This window comes from Ahaetulla prasina, chromosome 2 (assembly GCF_028640845.1).
Source record: "Ahaetulla prasina isolate Xishuangbanna chromosome 2, ASM2864084v1, whole genome shotgun sequence".
NCBI classification, from domain to species: Eukaryota; Metazoa; Chordata; class Lepidosauria; order Squamata; family Colubridae; genus Ahaetulla; species Ahaetulla prasina.
In genome coordinates, this window is record NC_080540.1 from 264438855 (window position 1) to 264462291 (window position 23437).

Here is a 23437-nt window from a genome sequence, read left to right on the forward strand (position 1 = left end):
TATTTAAATTTTAGTTTAGACATGAGATAAGATACTACTATCCCTGCCAGTTTGAAACATATGGATTATATACTGCAAGTTCTAAAATAGTTTTAATTTTTTTTTTAAAATCACACCAAACCCCCTAAAAAGCAGAAAAATCCTGGCCTAAGCACATGTGTGACATTCAACAATCCTAAATCTATCAAAAATGTTACACGATGTCATACAATTATGTTTTATATAGTAAAAAATGGACCTTTTCCGTCTTTTTAAAAAGAAGCCTTAGTTCAACCACAACATTTAGCAGAGTAGACATGCATGTATTTAGGACTGAGTAATACTTAGATTCAAATTTAAAAAAAAGTTCATGAGGAATGCAAATACTACATAAGTCTGAACCTTTGTCATAGTCTGAGATTGTGCTATTGTCTTTTCCAGTTTCTAGAGATCTCAGGAAAGGACTTAACTGCTATGAGGTGCTACAGAAAGATGCTACATTCTGACTTCCATGCTCCAACATTTGGAGATAGTGGCATATAATTCTAGCATATATTTCATATTAACAGATATTCTATTAATTAAAATTCATAAGTACCTGTCATCAGCAAACTATAAGCCTCTTGTTTTGAAATCTTTCCATGGAACCATCTTAAAGAATACAACAACAACAATAAATATACTAGGAAATATTAGTAGCAAGCTCTTTGGTTTGCATTAGGAAACATACATCTTACAAATGACAGTTAAAATGCATTTACAAAAACCGGAAATGTAACATTAAAAATACTTGGAATTTTTTATATCAGTTGGATTAAATGTCATTTAATATCTGATAAGTAAGTTTTAAAAGTGCTACTTTTTTTCTAAATCAAATATAATAGAAAACAGCAACCTGATCTATTTCATGAAAGGACCATCTGGAAGGTAGAGCTGGTCCAGAATGTGGTGGGGAATGTTGGGAACATCTTGCTATGCTCACAGGACCTCACTGTTCTGCAAACTGCACTGGTTGCCACTTAGTTTCTGAGTGAAATTCAAGGTGCTGCTTATCACCTTTAAAACCCTTCATGGCATACAGCCTTGGCTATTTCAGGGACTGCCTATTTCCAATTGTTTCTGCTTGTTCAGTACAATCAAACAAAATGAGTGTTCTCTGGATTCACTTGATTGAACGATATTATCTTGGAGGTAGGGCTGCTGTTGCAGCTTCTTCCCTTTGGAACAATGTCCGCACATGGATTCTTGCGCCTCTCTTCCTTGTGATGTTTAGGAAGCTGTTAAAAACCTGGCTGTTCTCCCTGACCTTGGGATAGGATTGTTGGAGTGGTCCCTTTTTATTATGCATGCTGAATGGCCTATGCATTGTTTTCCAGTCAGCGAGGGTTCTTCTTTACTTGTATCTCAAAATATTGATTTTCATTTTTATTTGTAAGTTGGAAATTCAATTAAAATACATTCAGAAAACATTTCAAAGCAAGCTTTATTTCTATTGCTGTTCTTTTATCCAGATGAATATATTTCATTCCTTTTGGACTACAACTTGTTGTTTGAGAACTTCTCTATTGTACTAATTAATCATCTTAGTGCTAAAAAAAATTGTGACTAATACCAAACACAGAAATCCAGATATGACTTGTGAGTCAAAATTGGAATATATATATATTTTTGAAGTCCTAAAATGTTTCTCATTATGCACATTAAAATAGCACTAATTCAGTGTTCAGCCTCAGTATCTTTATTTGTGCTGTTTGTTAATAATTTGGCTCAATACAGGTAGTCCTCAACTTACAACAGTTCATTTAGTGACCATTCAAAGTTACAACAGCAGTGAAAAAGGTGACTTACGGCCGTTTTTCACATTTAAACGACCATTGTAGTATCCCCATGATCATGTGATCAAAATTTAGGTGCTTGGTAACTGATTCATATTTATGATGGTTGCAGTATCCTAGGTCATGTGACCCCCTTTTGTGACCTGATGAACAAAGTCAATGGGGAAGCCAGATTAACAACTGCAGTGATTCACTTAACAATTGCGGCAAGGAAGGTCATAAAATGCAGCTAAACTCATTTAACAACTTAACTGTTTCGTTTAACGATGGAAATTTTAGATTCAAAATTGGAGTTGTAAGTTGAGGACTACCTGTATGTATCTAGGCATACAATCTTGGTTTTATGAGATGATGCCCATATAAAAAAGCAAGAATTAGCATGCTGGAAGAACATATACCTAGAAACTTATATATAAAAATTCTACACTTACATTTTGCCTTCATGTGGATCTTCCTCTCTTCCCTTAGAAAAATATGATACAAAAGCATGAACCCAAAATGATTGTAGCATTAAGCATGTTAAAGAATTCTTTTATCTTTAGAAAAAAATGTAATTAGTCTAATTTGGAAAATTTAAACATTAGATTGTTCTGAGTCAGAACAGAGAGTCTGTCCATGCTTATTCAGGATTACATAGTACATTAGACAACAAAGCTTTCTGCAAATAAAGTTTATAAAGGAATTAGTCTATGATGCTTAAAAATATCTAAATATTTTAAAATATTTCCCGGGTTGAAAACCTTAGTAAAAGAGATTGATAAGATCCCTCAACAAGCAGGTAGCAGATGTGGTCAAGAGATTCTCTATACAAGTACCTGGTGTGTTAACTGCAGCCATTCCTGGACCAGGAGATCTGGATACAATCATTTTTAAGCCACATCTCAGTTGGGCTATTGTAATGTGCTCTACATAGGGCTGTCCTTGAAGACCATTGAAAAACTCAACTGGTTCAGTAGTCATGGTAGCATCTTGGTACATGCAAGTAAAATTTCAATTTTACAGGTGCTTTGGCTCCTAGGTATAATTCAAGGTGCTGGCTATCACTTACAAAGTCCATCATAACACAGAATTGTACTATCTGCAGGACCACCCTTCCTCAGTAGTCTCTGCCTGTCACATATACTCTAGGAAAGTATGCACGCACCCTTTCTTGAAATAACATCTGTCAAGGTTTAGGAGACATGTTTTTAGGTTGCAGCACCTGCCCTGTGGAACTACCCACCAAGATGTCTCTGACTCTATTAACCTTTGAAGATCTTGCTATTTTCTTAGGGCCAAGGTGTTAGGAGACCTATACCTAAGAGGTAAAATACAAGTTGATGCAGCCTCAACTGTGGTTTTTATTTGTTATTAGTGATTTGTTTTTATTACTGTATACCACTTGAAGTATCATTTCTGCAAATTGGATAGTCATATAATTAAATAAACACAGTCCCTGTGCCTAATTTTTTTTCTATTTCCCATCCAAATGAAGGACAGGTTAAAAATTAATTAATATACCTATAATATTAATAGAAGGAAATATATGTGGTTCATATATGTGGAAGGACACTGGGGAGTCTTTCATTTATTTATTTAGGGAATTTATATTGCCATCTATTTTCACCTGGTGACTCAAGTGGCTTACAGAATATAAAACCTCATATTCATGATGAGCTGGATGTTTTCATGCAGATGTTTCATTACCTGGCTACTAATATCTTCATTTTAGAAGGCTTGGAGTTTGCTCTCTGTTTATATACAGCTTGCTCTATCAGTGTGTGTGTGTATGGGGGGTGGTGTTTTCTCCTTGGTACTTCCTTAATTAGGCTGTTGTTTACTAGTTGATTTGTTCACTGCTCGATTGTTTGTTTGATGCTGCTCCTGGTGTTACCTGCTTATCTGGGTACTGATTTCTGGCAAGAGATGGTCTGATCTTTTTGTTTCCTTTTTAGCTTTTTTATTGCCTCTTTTGAATGCTGTGTAAATGTGGTTTATCTCTATGTGCCAGTTGATGGCTGATTTGTCTGACTGTCAAGTTCCCAGGAACACCACTCTCAGGACTCATAGCAGAGACTGTAATGCAATGTGTAGAAACAATAGCTTTCCCATACATGCAACTAAAAATTTGGATCTGGTATGTAGATGACACCCTTTGTCATAACAGAAAAGTAACAATTAGAGAATCAACAATCTACAATATCTTCAAAGGAATAAAGTTCACAAGAGAATAAGAAAACAACAGTTGAATAATATTACTTACCACTTCCTCTACTAAGTCTTCTACAATAAGGCCTTGTTCATCTGTACGTAAGTTTGTAACCCACATCCATCCATCTTCTAATTCATTGTGGACAATGAACATGTCTCCTTTAAGGAAACTACAGGTAGTTAAGGTAAATTTTATTAATTATTTAAATCAACACTCAAGCAAGCAAAGTTACACTTTTATCAACTTGAGCTAATTTCTAATCTGTCTTTGCAAATTAAATGAATTTCTTATAATTCCCCCCTGAACCATAGGCTACTTGATGATCTTTTGTAACGTAATTGTAACATAGTAAATCTGATGATCACTTATAATTTTATTTTAAATGTGTTTTATGTTATATTAAATTTATTTATTTATTTATTTGAAGGACTCATATTCTGAAATATTGGTGGAGAAACACATTGGAGCAGTATATAACCCTAAATGCTATTGCTATTTTTAACCGTTATTGCTTCCAGAACAGCAGATATGGAGCAAGACAGAATGTTACTGAGCTCTCCAGAAACCTCCTGAAATCCTTTAATTTTTTTAAAATCACATCCTACTTTCAAAATTGTTAAAATTGGTAACATATGATTCCACAATTATTTATCACGAAGTATATCTGCTTGAATTCAGTGTGACTAACGCTTGGGTACTACATATAGAATTGGATGGTGCTTTAATAAAGTTACTTTAAATAGAAACCTGGAGTATTGTTGTGCATTCCTTAAATCTAAACTTACACCATATTAACTATATGCATCATTCCCATAAATTTGACTGACTTCACTATTAATTTAATGATAAAACAGGCTTTACATTGAAATAGAAGAATTATTAAAGTGATTATTTTAAAGAAGTTTTCCATTATTTTAAATTAAGAGAGTGTAGTGCCATTTTAATTATTACAAAAAATCTAACAAATATTAAACCCAAATGTACATGCATTATTTATCATTCTAAATTATACCTTATTTCATCTGTTTCTGGCACTTTAGTATATGGCAGAATGGCTCGGACTCTCCTGCGGTCCTCTACTGGCTGTAAAAAAAAAAAAGATTTTCTGTTTTGAAGAAAAACTTCAGAATTGGTATACTGAATCTGGACAAAATCTCCAGCATATTAAGACCCACAATTTATAGTCAGTTTTTTTCTCTCCCATTCCTTCAATCATAAAGTTCCAATTGGCCAGAACCAATTTCAAAACCAATAAAAAGATCAAGATTTTTATCTAGATTTTGATGTAGCATCAGAAATAAACACAATTTAATAAATTGGGACACAATCATGTTTTAATTAAGATTACTATAAATAAATATAAAATACTGGCATTTTTGTTATATTTGGTTGAATTTTTTGTAGAATTTAAATAAGTTATCAGAAAATATATCCTAGATTTATATTCAAATTGTAATTTATAAAAATAGATTGCATTACATTTAATTATTGTCATATTATTATCTTTATGGATTTTTGTTCAATATTTCTGTCTATATCTTCATTATATATCTATGGAGATTTTCAATCATCCAATTCATGGTTGTCCCAAAGGTGCTTTTTCAAGAAGCAACTGGACTGTCTTGTTTTTCTTTGAAGATGTTTCATTTCTCATCCAAGAAGGTTTTTTCAGCTCTGGAAGCTTCTGGGATGAGAAGCAAAATATCTTCAAAGAAAAACCAGAAAGTCCAGTTGCCTCTTGAAAAAGCACCTTTGGGACATCTTTATTATACCTGAACAAGTTGACACAAAAGACTATATAAGCTTTTGGAATCTCCAGAACATTTCATCAGGCATTAGTTACTAAAAGAAGGAATAAAGAACCACAGAAGTCCAACCCACCCAAATTTTTTTTGCTCCCAAGGTAGACCAAGTTGCCTGATTGCAGATTGCAAGTATTGTTGGTATCGTATTAAATTGTCTCTTTTATCCTGAAAACTGTATTGTTCTTTAGTCAGTCTATATCACAGCTTCTATTCTAGGACTGACTTTGATGTAAAGTTCTAGAGACCTTCAAAACTTGTAATTATTCTGTGTCAATCTAGTTAACCTCTTTAAGATACTATATAGGCTTATATAGGTATGGCGTTTAGATCCTCCAAAAAAGTGCAACAAAGCTGTGAATCTTGAAACAGTGATTTTCATTTTCTTATTTCAATTTATTCTTTTGGTCCCATGAATCAGTATTGACTCCTGGCAACTGTAGTTTTCTTGATAAGATGTTTGGAAATGATTTAACATTGCTGTTTCCTAATGTTAAAAGAGTGACTGCTTATAAGGTTATCCACTTGCCTTTGTGTCTAAGTAGAACTCATCATCTCCAGATTTCCCACCTGGTACTTTAACCACAATACCAAACTGGTTCACTTCCAGTTAATTTCAAATATATAAAAATGCACATTCTTATATAAAAATACATACCTCTGGAGGTGCTACAGGAAACAATAATTTTTCCCCTTTAAGCAAACAAGACACATGGCTGTAATACCCTATTAGATCAGAAAGTGAAGAAAACCGTCGGCCACCAATGTAATAATCGCCACACATTGCAATAATCCTATCAGAGAAAATAATAACCAATATTAGTAGAATGTCCTTTTCTATTAAGAATGACTGCACATATAGCAAAACTAGAGGCAATCCTCACTTAAGGTATATTTTTTCAGCAACTGTTTGAAGTTATGATGGTGCTGAAGAGGAGATGCTCATAGCTGTGTCTCTCTCTGCATCCCTGCAGTACTGCCAACTTCCAACAAACAAAATCAATGAGGAAGAAGGCAGATATTTGCAAAAGATGATCACATGACCACAAGACGCTGTGATCACATGGCATTCACCTAACTACGGCAACTGGGACTTATGGAATTGCTGTCATAAGTTGGTGTGATCATGTGATATCATACCTTACAAGCAGCTTGCTTAATGACAGTTCCCAGTTCCAAATGGTAATCAAGAATTTGATTAATATTCTACATTTCAACTCAACTGGCAACTTAGTTTTTTAAGGATATAAAAGGATAAAAAACATAAATTAAAATTAATATAACAATTACTAAGTAATATTTATATTACTTCCTTTCAGCAAATCAAAGATAATTTAGATTTAGACTTAAAATAACTTTATTGTCACTTTGAATGTACACTAATCGGTATACATTAAAATGAAATTTCATTGTATATAGCTCTCAAAGGGTCACCACCTCCAATGTACACTACATAAACATGACAAAATAAACAAATACAAAATTATTCATATATCCACATTATTATATGACACAGAGAAATAACATTCTAGTCAATTTATTTTCAAAATCATGGAAAGACAGATCTCTTTTGAGAATTGTGTCTAGAACATGGTCCTACATTAAACAAAGCCGCATTTTTAAAAAATGACAGCTGTAAAACATGTGGCTACACTCTCAGCAGCTGCCATTCTTCAAGCAAGAGAAGCAACCCTTCTTGATTCTTTCCAACATTTACAAATTAATCGCCTTGATTTGAAATTAGAAATTATACCAAGCATACATATGCTAGTAAATATGTGTTTGATGTATGCTTCAGAATATTTACAAGTTCATGGAATGGTTACTAGTCAAAGAAAGCTCATCTTACCACAATATTTTACAAATAAAAATGTTTTAATGCACACAACTTCATCTTCTAGACCTGTGATGGCGAACCTATGGCACGCAGTGCTCTCTCTCACAAGATGTTGCCCCAGTTCAGCTCAGCCGAACATGAGTGTGCGCCTCCCGCCCCCCAGCTAGTGTTCAGAGCGAGGCACATGTGGGGGAGCCGTGCACACATGTGGGGGGGCAGGGCACATGCAGGGGGTGCAGGCATGGGGCGCATATGTGGGGCCCTCACGTGCATTGCATTTGGGGGGTTCAGAACATGAGCATGCATTCGCACATGCGCATGTGCGCTTTGGGCACTCGGTTCGGAAAAGGTTAGCCCTCACTGTTCTACATCCAGTAGTCAATAGAAGAACGATGATGGAGTGAATAAAAAAATGGGGACAGGAGTTAAAAATAAGCGTAAGAGACAGAGTGGAAGTGGCCAATTCCCTATTAAATGTAATGTATAACTGATTAATACCGTATTTCCCCAAAAATAAGACCCTGTCTTATATTTTTCTGAACCATGAAATAAGCCCTTGGCCTTATTACATATGCCCATATGATTGGGCTTATTATCAGTAGATGTCTTATTTTGGGGAAAAACTGGGTATTTGCAGCTTGCTTGAATTACAAGCAGGGCACATTCTAATACATGCAAAGATATTGATCACAAATCTGCCAAAACTCAATATTAACTGAATATGTAACCTGCATATGTAACCTTCCTTCAGCCAAAGAGATTTTTCACAAATGTTTTGAAACTTGTGAAAGAATATGTGAACCATAGTCATTACCCTTAAAAACAGGGGGCTCCAATCTCCAGGCCGCACAAGCGGTGGGCGAGCACATATGCTGCTCCACTGGCGTGAGTGGCAAGTGTGCGCAAGCTGTACTGTACCACTCACACAGAAACATCCCCTCTCCCCCACCATCCACTGGTTCGTTAAACGGGAAAGGATGTGAACCACTGCCTTAAAAGACCTGGTTCTCATATTTTATAGGTTTATAGGAACACATCAATTTCAAAAACAAACATTCACTCACCTAAAGTGATTAACAACATTGGTTTTGCTCAGAAATGAAAGCACAAATGATCCAGGCCTTCGATCACTCTCTCGAATAAGGTAACTTCCAGGTTTTCCTGCCTGTCGAAGACGTTCTTCTGCAATTGTTCTGTCAAGTTTTCCATGATACCATCTGAAAACCAAAGCATAATGGCATGATATATTCAATCTATTAAGTAGAGCATCTGGACCTGAAAATCCTGGATAAAATCTCCTACAGGCTTTTTTCCCCTTTCAGGCTGGTGCAAGAGAATGACAAGTGTATTCCTAATTTAATACTGACAACAAAAATCTGACAGTAAGAATTATGTAGTTGTTTCATTTTTTAAATTAAATGCATTTTATTTTAAAGTAGGCATTAAAACTTCAGTGGTACTTATGCCCACAAAAGAATTTATTTATTTACTTACTTATGTATTTAAAAATAAATAAAAAATAAATTTGTAAATTTATTTTTAATAGTCTCCCATCTCACTCTTAAGTGGCTCTAGGCAGCTTAAAATATAATAAAATACTTATTATGGGAAACAAAAGTAAAGACATATAGCAGCCAGGCATCTAACCTATCATACATATAACCGAGACATGGGCTCTAACTCAAAGTCTCTCGCTTGAATAGAAAGCCAAGTTTTCAAAGCCTTACAAAAGGCCAAAGGGTACAGGGCCAATCTAACTTCAGGGGAAATGATATTTCAAAGGGCAGGTGCTATGCAGAAAATGTTCTCCTTCTTGGCCCCACCAGTTGTGTTAGTATTCAGAGCACACCCTTCCTGCTAAATTGGATAAGATGGGTAGAAACAGTTGGGGAGAGATGCTTCTATAAGTACAAAACATATGTTTCCTTCCTTGCAAGAATGCAATGAATTACAACATTGTGACTCTAACAGATAATCAGAATAAAATTCCACATATTTTAAGTTATATATTTGACAGGTCTAAAATGTTCACATAGAGTATGTTAATGAAAGTATTTCTGTTGATTTTTTTTCCGAAGTTGTACTTCAGTTTTACACATAAACCACACTGTCTTCGTCCATTCTTCTTCCCCATCTGATCCCAATTTAAATTCTACATCAGTTTAGCCACTTCATGCATCTGATCCTGGATGAACGGCTGTCTTTTGAAGACCATTTGACGGCCGTCTCCAGGAGAGCTTTTTACCAGGTTCGCCTGGTTCGCCAGTTGCGCCCCTTTCTAGACCGGGATGCCCTATGCACGGTCACTCACGCTCTCGTGACGTCTCGTCTGGATTACTGTAATGCTCTTTACATGGGGCTCCCCTTGAGGAGCACCCGGAGGCTCCAGGTGGTTCAGAATGCGGCTGCGCGGGTGATAGAGGGAGCCCCTCGTGGCTCCCATGTGACACCCCTCCTGCGCAGACTGCACTGGCTACCTGTGGCCTTCCGGGTATGCTTCAAGGTTTTGGTAATGATCTTCAAAGCGCTCCATGGCATAGGGCCGGGCTATTTACGGGACCGTCTGCTGCTACCGAATACCTCTCACTGACCCGTGCGCTCTCACAGAGAGGGACTCCTCAGGGTGCCGTCGGCTAGGCAGTGCCCTCTGGCGACACCCAGGGGAAGGGCCTTCTCTGTGGGGGCTCCCACCCTTTGGAATGAGCTTCCCCCAGGACTTCGTCAACTTCCGGACCTCCGAACCTTTCGCCGCGAGCTTAAAACTCATCTATTCATCTGCGCAGGACTGGACTAGATTTTAGATTTTAAATTTAAACTGGTTTTAATGGGTTTTATTATGTATACTGTTATTTTTAATTATTCGGCTATTTGGAATAAGTTTTTTAATTGATGTTTTATTTTGTATTTATATGTATTTTTTATCTGCCTGTAAACCGCCCTGAGTCCCTAGGGAGATAGGGCGGTATAAAAATACGAAAAATAAATAAAATAAATAAATAAACTGAGCTGTAAGTCAAAAAAAGCTTTGCCTTTTAATCAATTGGATTGGTCTGAAAAGATGCTAGCAAAACCCTTTTACCTTTTTAGTTGACCTGGTTACCTTAAACCAGGCCTATCAAACTGGTGGCCTGCGGGCCAGATGTGTCACACATAGGCCACAGCCAACCTGGCTCCGCAAAGGCAAAAAATACACAATACATAACATGACACGAATGAGTTTGACACCCATGCCTTAAACTAACATAGGTTTCAACTACATTAATACCTATCATCATACCTAGCTTCATATATAAAACAACTGTATCCAAGAATGTTTGCGTTATTTAAGTTTCCCAGATTTTTAAATGTATTACATCAAACTCCAAATCAACATTATATTTGTGATGCATACTAGATATTCCATCACGCCCATTATTCTGGGATGCCATTTGCCATAGTTAGAACAATAAACCGAGTCTGTCTCTCTCTCTTTTATTAACATATATCACTCACCCACCCAAATATTTTCTCATACCCCTCTGCAAACCCATTGATTCAAAAAAGTCTACAGGATCATCTATAAGAAGCATATGTTTTCAAAAATTCCTATCAAGTTACGATTCCTGATGTGATTGCAATGAGAGAAATCCTGCAGCTTAATACTTCATAACTCTTGCATGATTTCTCCCAGCACAACTATAAGACAAATCATTACATCTGTGATCCAGTTCAGCACAATGTGTAGAATACAATAGAGTAATTTAGAGTATAGTAACATTTAAGAAGAATGTCTTTAACTTATCTTGTTTCCAATTCAAAATTCTCCTCAATTCTGCCTCTTACATGCTAACAGAAAACACAGTCCACAAAAAAGTGTTAGTATACAGTACAGGAAAAAGTTTTGTTTTTTTAAAGAAAAAATACCATCTGCTACTTGCTCAGGTAATACTTTGATAAGGAAAAGCTTGAAAGTAGTGATTTAACAGATTTCTGAATCAGGTAATCCTTGAATCAATTTCCTTGATCACAAGCTTTTAGGAAGATGCCAGGATCCTTAAGGCTACAGTAGGCAGAGACATAAAGGTGATGCATACTGTACTATTTATAAAATATCACTGTAATCATTCCACACTCTTGCTACTGATTTTTATTCCCATTTGTCATCTTAATTTTTATCACTTGACTAATTTCCACTTAAATCTTATGCAACTATCAATTTCTTTCCTTTATCTTTTCTCTTCTACCTATCAATTTAAGCATTATTCCAATTGTTCATTTAAAAAAATATTTGCTTTAGTTAATGAGCCCTCTTTTGTTGCTCAATAATTAAGTGTATTATTTTTTCTTTTTAATGTGTAAGTATTTTGAAAAAATGTATATTGTATTGCACCATCTTGTCTTTTGCAATTGGGAATAAAAAATTAGCCTGTAAAAATTACTCTCTTTTTCTCTTAGTCATCTGTCAGCCCTTACTATGGGGATGAGGTTGCAAAGAAATATTTCTTTATCATTAATACATAAAGAAATTTGAGCTCTTAACATTTGCAGCAACTTTAAATTAATGATCTATGTGAGTGAAGGAAATTGTAATCAGTATACACCCAAAACAGATTCTACACTTAAACTCTAGGTTTGCATCTAGCAGTCAAATTATGGGTACTTGTATTAGTTCTTTGGACCACCTGCATATCTATATGCAAAACGTATTAAAAGATCTATATATTTAAAATTATGTTGTGTTGTTACACAATGCACAATTGCTAAATGCAAAGATTTACAACCAATCTGCCTTCTAGGAAATTTTTACTTCTGCTGCTCCCTAATTAAACATTATTTCGTAGAAAGTTATATAATACTGTATATAGCTACGGTAAGGGGTCCTCAACTTATAATGCCAACTAAGTTTCCATTTCCATTTCCAAGTATGATGACCTATAACCACATTGCTTAGCGACAACAATCATGGCGGCTGTTGTAACTCCAGGATCATACAGAGTGTTAAGTAGGACGATGTGGGAGCTTCAAGCAAGGAGCATGGAAGATGCATCGGTGCTGCAGGGGGATAGATGGGTGTTGCATGTAGGTGTTACAGAACATGGTGGGTTCCATATTGCTAGGGAGCTTGACTGTGCCAATAAGGGTGGTAGGGGCATATAGGTGGGTGCTCAGAGTACAAAATCCCTGGAATTTCACATTTTGTACTGAGGCTCCTTGAAAAAGAAAAAGCAGTGGGATAGACTTATGGCAGTTTGACTTTGCTTGTGGAAAGCTGGTAGGGAAGGTCACAAATAAGAGATAATAAGACCACAGCTTGCTACAATATTGTAATCATGAGCCAGGCACCTAAGTACCCCAATCATGTTCACATTACAGTGGGGATGCTGAGACAGCCACAGTCTTGTGCACTGGTCTTAAGTTTCCCTCTTTCAGTAACATTATTTTGAATATTCTCTGAACAAATGATTGTAATTCAAGGACTACCTATAGATCCTCTAAATGAAGTCTTTATTATTCATTCATTTTACAATAATTAAGTATTATACCAGTCTTCAGGCTCTGGGCAGTACAAAACAATTAAGAAAATATTTAAAGGAAATACTTAAATATAAAGAATACTAGGTAAGCTGTTTAAAATATTAATTCTTGGCTAAAGACCTGCTGAAAAAGAATGTTAGAAGATGCTATTTATACTAGGACATTTAGTAATGGACAGACTGCTATGGAAAAGATTTTCCTTCTGCTCCACAGCCTCCTACTTCATGTCAGGGTAGCAAGCTCTCTGTTCATAATCAAACTTCAAGCATGTAGACATGTTAGTGAAATAGCTCCACTCTAACCCAGTCCATATGACATAGGGCTCTAGGGAATTGCCAGTGTTCTGAATTAGGCTCAGAGGTCCACTGATAAACAGTGTAGCACCATAAAATTGATGTAACTTTGTTACATTTTGGCAATCTGGTTGGATCTGGGTACAGCATGAAAACTATTCGTTTCACTTGCACTTCTGGATAATTTTTCAACAAATTGGGATTTGGACACTGCAAACCTCCTATTCTTCTGGACTTCCTTTGGGGTATTGGACATACTCTTGTCCAGTAGTGCTCTTCCTTTTTCAGGTGATGGTTCCAATCTTGGAGGAGGGGGATAGAAAGATCTCCTTCGAGGTATCTACTTTGTTAGGTAGATATTTATTCTCTCCACTTCTTTTTAACAATTACATGAAGCCACAAGAGAAGGGGGGGAGCGTCATCTGTTGGCAACGGATGTTATATATGCTTATGATAAGCAGTTTATACATATGCTTATACAGCATAAGTGTTGACCCAATCCCTGGAGACTGTCACATGAAGCCCTGACTGGATACCTCCGAACTGGACTGAATTTCGTTTATATGGACCAAATAATTCCATGAAAATATATTTGACTCTGAAAGGAATTTTATTCCCATTCAGAGATGGTTTGCAAGAATGAGAGTACCTCTGGACTAAACGCTTGACCTATTAGAAGGTGGTAGCTGCAGCTAAGATGTTTTTTGTACAGCTATGTCTTGCTTGCCAATTCTAATCATTTCTGGATTAGAAAACCCTATTCAATCACTTGTGACTCAGTTACCTTCTGTTTGGATTGCTGCAATATGCTGTACATGGGGTATTCTCAGGAAGCATAGGTAAAGTTAGCATAAGTTCAGAAAGTACAGTTAGTACAAAATGCAACAGTCCAAGTGACCAGGTATTTTGGTCAAGGTTATATTTTCTGGAATCCCCTGCCTATGAAGATCCAGTCTTCTCATATTTGCAGACAACAGTTAAGATGTGGTTATTCCATCAAGCTAAGGAGAAGGGTATGCTATGATTGAAGATCTGAATTCAGCAGCCACTTATATATATTGTATATTCTCTTTTTTGTATTATTTGATAACTATGGTTATTTTATCAGTGGGTTTATTTACTATTTTGTGAAAGGTTGACTTGGTGATGTTTTTGATTGCTAGCTGCCAAGAACTTTCATGAATAGGTGGTATATAGACAAAGCAAATAAATGAATAATGGGTTTCCCAGAGGAGGCATATGGCTATTCAGTTCTGCATCAGTTACGGCCTCCAAGCTGTCTTCAAAGGTAAAATTATGTATAACTCATTGTAGTAGCCATGTGGTGATCAAAATAAAATCAAACATTCTCATCTATATTGTCCATGTCCCTTTACCCTTTGATTCATCCTAATGAGTTTGTAAGTACTTATTCCAATATAAATGTATATCAGATTACAACCCACAGTTCCACACACAGCTGCAGGATGCAAAATATATTATTCAATTGGGAAAGAAATCACAATTCCACAATGCACTATCTTTTTATGGGTGTTCTAGTTATGCATCTATATATTATAATAATAAAAAATTACAAACCAGCAAGAAAATTAGATGCCACAATATTTAAATCTGAAGTAGCAAGTAAGTTTATATTACTGAAATGTAACTTTTTCTCACGAGCCTCACAATCAAGCTAATCAAGCTAATAATATATATATATGGTAAATTTTAAATTTCCAGGCTAATTTAAATAAGTTTTTTAAATCGCATTTTAAATTGTACTTTGTATTGTTTGTTTTATTTTGCCTGTACACCGCCCTGAGTCCTTCGGGAGAAGGGCGGTATAAAAATCAAATAAATAAATAAATAAATAATAAATATACGATTATGCCTATTTTTTCAAATCTAAAAGAGTTTAAATTTTCCTTTTGAGGTAGATAGTCCTTGACTTCTGACCACAATTGATTGAAAGTTTCCATTGCTAAAAAAGACAACTGTTAAGTGAGTTTTGCCCAGTTTTCTAGTCACAGTTGTTAAGTGAATCACTGTATTTAAGTTAGTTACATAGCTGTTAAGTGAATCTGGTTTCCCTCATTGACTTTATTTGTCAGGGGGTCACAAATAAATGATCACATGCCCCTGAGATACTGCAAACATCATAAATACATGCCAGTTGCCACACGTCCAAATTTTAATAAAGTGACCATGAAGATGCTACTACAGTTGCCAGTAATGAGCCATTCTTTTCAATGCTGTTATAACTTTGAAGAGTCACTAAATGATTGGTTGTACGTCAAAGACTACCTGTATCTACTTGAAACTTTTCATAATGTAAACATGTCAAAAAAATTAATTTCAACACAATTATAAATACTGTATCAAAACTAAACTTGAGATTCATTTACCCTTCCCTATAGTTCCCAAATTAAAATGTATCAAACTAATATTTCCAAACAAAATACTCTTGGAATAGTTCTCAATATTTTAGTATCTTGCTAGAGCATATATATCAGACTGTAAATTTACTTGCATCTTGAAATCTCAAGCACATGTTTTGAAAAATAACTTTGAATTTTAAATCATCCTCTGTACTTACAACTGCACTGTGAAGTATTATAAAATATTTTTACACACAGGGCTTAATATCTTCATTCTCTCAAATTGAAATAATTTTCTCACGAGGTTTATTAATATATTACAGGATTGTTGTGAGGAAAATAGGAGAAAAGTGTGTTGGATATATTCATCTTCTGTAGTTATTTCCAAAAATAATAAAGGCAGGATATAGATTATATAAATAACTTACATCCAAAATTCCCAGATACTTTGTTGTAATATCAGCTCTAATCATAAAGCATACTAAATATCTGTACAAGTCATCCTGAATCATTTCTACAAAGGAAAAGTATACCAAGTATCACTTTAAAATTTTACATTATCAAGACAAGATCAATTAAATTTTGCTAGTGAGAATCTTTTCTATATAATGGTGTGTGCATAATTACTAATTTTCCCTTTTAAAAAATAAAAACCAAATTAATTCCTTCTACAACTCTACTATCAAAAATAAAATCTTGCCCTACTGAAAAAACACTTGCATTTAATTCCATAGATGGTGGGCAGCATTCAGACAAAACAATAAAGTTTTGATGTTCATTTAATTTCAATATTGTATTAATTTCCTGTTTTTTCTATGGGATATTTATAACTTACATTTTATACATAAGTAAGCAATATATAAAAAGTTTACATAGAACAGTATGCCATTGAAGTTGATATATACAACAACTCTTTTCAAAATGTTGCTTCAAATGTATTTTTCCGATTACACAGTAATTAAAATAATTAATAATAAAACTGTGCAAACAGTTTAATAATTTTATAGTGATTCTATGCTGACTTAAAAGTCAAGCTCCGCTGAGTTTGTATGTCCAAGTATACTGTACAGGCAATCCTTGCTTTATGACCCCAACTGAGTCCAAAATTTATGTTGCATATATGAGACTTTATGTTTGCTAAGTGAGCTTTGCCCCATTTTATGACCTTGCTTGCCATAGTTGTTAACTGAATCACTGCAGTCATTTAAGTTACTAGCGTAGTTTTTAAGTGAATCTGGCTTCCCCATTGCCTTTGCTTTTTAGAAGGTCACAAAAAAGTGATCCCATGATCCCAGGACACTGCAAAGGTCATAAATATGAGTCAGTTGCTAAGTGTCTGAATTTTGATCACATGACTATGGGGATGCTGCAGTGGTCATAAACGGTCTTGTCACTTTTTTCAGTGATGTAATTTTGAATGGTCACTAAGTGAACTGTTCTAAGTCAAGGACTACCTGTATAGCAGCCAGACAGAGTTGTGCAAAGGAAGCAGAGGAAAAAGAATCTATTGTGAAGGACAACCAAACCTAAATTCCAACTGACACCAACTGGGGGTGGTGCTGATGGGAAGGACACACAATTTCCCCCTTTTTCACTAGCATGCAATTTCTAGAGCTAGAATATTTCAGGGATTTGTCTAAGCAACATATTAATTTTCAATTTCCCAACCTCCCTAAATTACCACATTTCATTTTTCATATCACAGTAGCAGACTTGTCAACAAGTGCTACAGAAAGACTCTGTGAGCAGACCTCCCACAATGGCTGCAAAGAAGTAAAGATCTGCAGGTGTACAGTATTTGGATCTAGCACGGGCACTTTCTATTCCTACTGGCAGCTGGTCTTTCTCTTAATTTAGAAAATAGGCATTGGTTAAGTAAGTTAAAAATCAGTGGTTATATATCCTATTGCCACCCCCTCAACTCTTAACAGGTATTTTCCTATGCCTGCACAAGTAACATGTGAGTCCAGGAAATGGAATGGTTCCTTTAAGGAACAACCTGTTCAGAGCTAAGATATATTTTTCAGATCCAAATACTGGTCACCTTTATGAAGCCATTGTATCTAACAGCTCCAGAGATATTACTTTAACACTTTTATAGTTATCCTGTTAATAAAGCAACTGCACACATATATAAGATAAAATATTTTCATTAATGAATTTATATAGCTGCCAATCTCACCAAAACTGACCATTTGTGGTGGTATACAAAGTAGCATTCAGTTAACTTTTGATCTAAGAGTGTAGTTGGGTACACAGATTATCCATTAATAATAATTTATTAAACTTCCATGCTGCCTAACTCAATAATTCATGTACACCACCCAACTCTCAACAAATAACTGCCTTAATTCAATAAAGGCATTACCCCTAAATATCCATTTAATCTATTTTACTGCAATTATTCAAATGTCAGAAATTCTCATTTTTGTAAATTCATATTATATACATAATGTAAACATAATGTGACATAATATAAGTGCTTCTCTTGAAGTATTTGGATGCAGATTTGTCGTTTATTTTTCAAGGAGAAATCTTTTCAGGAATAGTATTTTTATAAAAATGATTATAAGGCTACTACTGGAAGAAGACAATACATGGATTCAAAATAGTTATAATTTGTCACCAATACATTTGGTTTTTTTCAGGAAAGGAACATACTAGGTGATTGGATACATCCATATTTTCCAGAAAGGCACTAAATCATTTCAATTTTGCATCTATGCTAGGTTTATTATGGCATCAGCTATGACCATCCTAAATAAAACATCTGTTTTGTTATAATAGTTTTGACTTAGAAATAGTATTCAGGCTTCAAAAATCATTTTAGCAAATGAGGCTGTAGAGCAACTATGTGCCACTTCAATAAACTCAATTGTTAATAGATGAACAATTTTTATCTAATTTATCTAGTGCAATGTCCTGCTCATAAAAGGAAGACTGAAGTTTCTTTGGAAATAAAAAGTCATTGGATTATACACTAGCTGCAATGGATGAGATGAAGCATATTTTGCCTCCTTTGAAAACCTAAACTACTTCCCATTGTTTTTTAAATACACAGCAGAAAGCTGGTTTAAAGCTTTGCAGTTGTAAATACCTAAAGCTTCTCAGTCCCCACATGAACCTGTTCTGATGTCAGGATCAACATCTCTGCCCCTTTCAAAGTTAATCCATTATCAGAATACAAAACTTTATTTCTTTCATTCATTAGAAAATATCTATTTAAAAACATTTTCTGTCTAAACTCAATAGATAGTGACACTTTTAATGTCAGAGACAGGTTACCAGATGCAAAGAGTGATAAGCTGTATTTATTTATATTAGTTATTTCAGAGAAATGTTACTACTATTTTTTGCTATTTTACATCTTCCTTGAAAAGCTTTGCATATAAAGTGTGTTACACCATGGCAGCAACCTTTATATGCAGAAAATGCCATAGTTAAAAGACAAGCAAGTCTCTTACAGCATTTTTGGTTTCAGTCATGGATTCCTTAGATGAAAATATTGAGGACTTTTAAAGCTAAGGTTAAGCTTTGGGAAAACGCCCACTTTGGGGAGCCTTAGGCAAAAGCGAAGGAAAAATGTCAAATGCGAGCTTCTTATTATTTTCAAGCGAAGGGACGGAGGAAAGATTTAATCCTTAGATTTTCAGTTTTTCCAGGCAAGCAGGCAGTTGACTAAGCAGCTTCCAACGGGATGCGGGAAGAGAAAGAGGCGGCGCAAAGAAACTTTCAGGACTTGCTTAGAGTTTGACATACACAATACACTTCCACCGGGTGCGGTGCTAGAAACCGAGACTTTTGGGAAGGATCCTCATCGGAATCCTTAGCCTGGATGGGGGGTGGGTGGGTGGCGGGGGACATACTCACTGGTTCGTGGGGGGCGCGTTCAGTGGGATGGCCACCTCCTCTTCTTCGTACTCGGGCCCGTCAAGAGAGTCGCCTTCATCCACGGTGCTCAGTCCCCCGGCCGGAAGCGGCGGCTGCGGAGGCGGCGGCAGAGGAGGGAAGCTCCCGGCAGTACTAACGGCTGTACCGCCGCCGCCGCCGCTCTCGGAAAGCGGTAGTGTCGCCGCTAGCGGCCCCTTGGACATCTCCGCAGGGGCAGGCCTGGAGCCCACCGCGAGCGAGCCCGGGGCAGAAGCAGCATTCAGGCCGGAGCCTCCCAGAAGAACCGCCGCCGCGCTCTTGGTGCTCCCGCTGCGAGGGGCTGCGTTGGCGGCGGGTGGGCAATGTCCCCCCGCTTCGCCGGCCGCTCCCGAGCTCCCCTCTTCGCCGCCAGCCTCGGCCGCCGCCATCATGCTGCTCCGGCTCCTCCCACCCCTTCCCCGCCTTTAATGGGACAGCCTGCAGCCGGGAGGAGGCGGCCGAGAGGCACAGGGGGAGAGAGAGCTGTTCCCCGCCTTCGCCTCTCAGCGGGGAAGGGAGGGAACCGGTGGACCTGAGCCGCCTGAGGCGCGGAATGGGAACAATGGGAGAGCCGCCCGGTAGCCAAGCACTCAAGTCAGTTCCTGAGGTGGGGGGCGTGACATTCCGCCTCTGGCACCGAAGGCGGCGGCTCTTTCAGCGTCTCTCGCGCTCCCTCGCCCGGCCTCCCTTCTTGGACTCACAGTGGGCTGCTGCGAGGCGGCAGCGCCCCTAGTCTTTCCACTTGCCGCTCCTCTCCTTCACACGCCCCCATCCGATTTTTTTTTTCCCAGGCGCATGCGCGTCCTTTGGGCCGCCACTGTTTGCCATGAGGAAAAGCGCGGAAAGAACTGCGGCAGCGGCGAGGCAGTTCTCGGGGCAAGCTGGGCTTTCAGGGAAGGCAGGAGGCGCCCCTGGTCCTGTTGGGAAAAGAAGGCGCGATCAGTAACTCAGCAGGGAGCGCCTCGTTTCCGAGTGTCAGAACTTGAAAGAGACTCGTAGTAGTGCAGAGGCAACAGCGCAGTCTGCCAGTTTAATCCGATTGCGGAGACAGATTTAGAGTTCATGAGCTATAGAGGCTTTCTTGACTGCCCGCTGCCTGCAATTTGGCAGTTCGAATCTCACCAGTCTCAAGGTTGACTCAGCCTTCCAACGTTCCGAGATCGGTAAAATGAAGACCCAAATTGATGGGGGCAATATGCTGACTCTGTAAACCACCTATAAAGCACTGTGAAGTGGTATATAAGTCTAAGTGCTATTTCTATTTCTGAGAAAGGTTCTTGGTTCTCCAAAAGATTTCTCACCCACAAAAATCTCTGCCATATTTTAAATAGGCCTGATTTTTTTTTTCTTTAGTGCGACTGCCACACTTGACTTTGTAGTTAAGGTGAGGCAAAGCAAAAGGCTATTGTCGCTCCCACAATGGATATCGTGGTATAGCTCAGTCTTTCTCAACTTTGGCAACTTGAAGTCCACATGCTTAAAAGTTACCAAGGTTGAAAAACACTGATAAAGATGAATCAGTGGGTGTGGTAATGGTATTTGCCTCTGGTCCTCTGGTCCACAAAATTCAAGCTAGTTAAATGTGATAATATGCCTCAAGATTGTGTGTTAATGTGCTGTTTTCTTGCTTGCTGCGATTTACAAATAGGATTATTGCTGGCCCAAGCTTCTTGGATGTAACCCCAGTAAGATGTCATCAAGCTCAGCAAACACAGGTCTGTATGTATTTATCTCTGTGCAGGTGACTCTTACATCAAAGGCAGCTTGCCTATAACTGGGTGCAGAAACATCTATCCATGTGTGATGTCGTGTCCCACTCCTCCGCTGACGGCCGGGTCAGGGAAATCCGAATCAGGCTTGCCTCTGCAGCTCTGCCCAAAGTCCTAGCAAAGTCCTCAGAGCAGGCAGGAGACCAGTAAGTGACTTCAGCAAGATATGTTTAGACTTTGCCTGACTCAGAGACTGCCAGAAAGCAGATCCTTTATATAGGCCATGGGGTGTGGCTCCATGACTCAGCACTCATTAAGGCCTGCCCCTCCCTTCCTTCTGTTGCCTCCACCTATCCAATCTTCTGATGGGAGGGTCACTCCAATCAGCTGTTGGAAGTAAACTTTCCTCAGGCTCACATGCTGTGGAGGAGGGGGAGGGGTCTAGCTGCTCCGTTTGCCTGGGCATGGAGCCAGGGCTGGGGCCGGGGGATGCTCCCTCCTCTGCAGCCTGCTTGGGCATGGACCCAGGGCTGGGACCGGGAGGTGCCCCCTCCTCTGCAGCTTGTCTGGGCATGGAGCCAGGACTGGGGCCGAGAGGCATACATTCCTCCGTGTTCGGGAGCAGATAAGCAGACCCCGGCTGCGGTGAGAGCGGACAAGACACAACATGTTATGGGCATATTTACTCATTTTTCAATGTTGATAGCCTGCCCAATTCAAAAGACTTTGGACAGGTTACTGCATGTTGAAAATAATAGCAACCATAAAATAAAAATATAAAAACAGTAACAATAAATCAACCAAGTAATATTTCAACCCTTCCCCAAGTCTGGATGGATAAGGTTGGCAGAAATTGCAGCATTCCAGGCAGTAGAGCTGGAACCAAGGCATCCTTTGTATCTCATTCTCTAATGCCAAAGGTATAAATTTCATTATAGTATTGTAGTTGTTTTCAAAATTATTTGATCTGAGGCTATATATTAATATATTCCTATTTGGTGTTTCAGAAATGTATTTTGTTAAAAATTTACATTCATATAGAACAGGCCTGTTAATGGGACTCAAGATCCAAAAATAAAGGACTCATTGAAAACACGTAGGTCAGGGGTCCTCAATCTGTGGGCTGCGGCCCACTACCGGTCCATGGCCTATTTGCAACCGGGCTGCATGAGTGGCTAGGTGGTGTGCGCGTGTGCTATCAGCCTCACTTGTGCAAGCAACAGTTGCTCATGTGGGCACATGTGCACGCGCCTGCCCCTCCAACAAAACCATCCCCTCTTTTCCCCCCCTTTCCCCCACTCCGGGCCACCAATCCAGAAAGGTTGGGGAACTCTGCCATAGTTGATATAAAAGCTTCTCCCCATCCCACGCCGCCACTTTTGTTTTTCTAAACTTTTTTTCCCTCCCTGTTTTGGAGTGGGAGAGGGAAAATCAAAATCAAAAAAGTGATTCTGGAATCTAACAATTTTAGAATAGAATAGAATGTTTTATTGGTCAAGTGTGATTGGACACACAAAGAATTTGTCTTGGTGCATATGCTCTTGGTGTACATAAGAAAAGAAACCTTCATCAAGAATCATAAGATACAACACTTAACGATAGTCATAGGGTACAAATAAGCAATCAGGAAACAATCAATATCAATATAAATCGTAAGGATACAAGCAACAAAATTACAGTCATACAGTTTAAAAACCCTCAACAAATAAATAAATGGATGATTTGTAGATGAGATAAAAAATGCAACCTTTATCTATTTATTCCCATTGTTTACAGCAGACCTAGCATTTTACAGCCCATAGGCCACATCCGGACCTTTGATAGTCCTTGTCTGACCAGTAGTGGTGGTGGTGGTGATTGGGGTGATAACAACAAGTCCCAATTACTCATGGCTTTTGGGGAAAATTAATTGCCCACCTCTGGTTTATAGGAACCAAGCAGGAGAAATAGTCAGCACCCACTAGCATTTTTTATTTTGAATGACCCGTAATTTTGAAGAATTCTGTTC

The 23437-nt window shown here is 37.7% G+C and overlaps 1 protein-coding gene across 1 annotated transcript in view; it reads right to left on the reverse strand.

The window, feature by feature from the left end:
- Nucleotides 1–20483, reverse strand: part of RASA1 (RAS p21 protein activator 1) — a 50697-nt gene extending 30214 nt beyond the window's left edge. The window contains exons 1-7 of the mRNA XM_058168498.1: nucleotides 19682–20483; nucleotides 8709–8861; nucleotides 6466–6601; nucleotides 5018–5088; nucleotides 4057–4174; nucleotides 2246–2277; nucleotides 578–630 (exon numbers count right to left, since the gene is read on the reverse strand). Coding sequence (XP_058024481.1) covers nucleotides 578–630; nucleotides 2246–2277; nucleotides 4057–4174; nucleotides 5018–5088; nucleotides 6466–6601; nucleotides 8709–8861; nucleotides 19682–20112 — 994 coding nt within the window. The 5' untranslated portion in view covers nucleotides 20113–20483. The remainder of the gene's footprint in view (nucleotides 1–577; nucleotides 631–2245; nucleotides 2278–4056; nucleotides 4175–5017; nucleotides 5089–6465; nucleotides 6602–8708; nucleotides 8862–19681) is intronic.
- Nucleotides 20484–23437: the final 2954 nt, after the last annotated feature.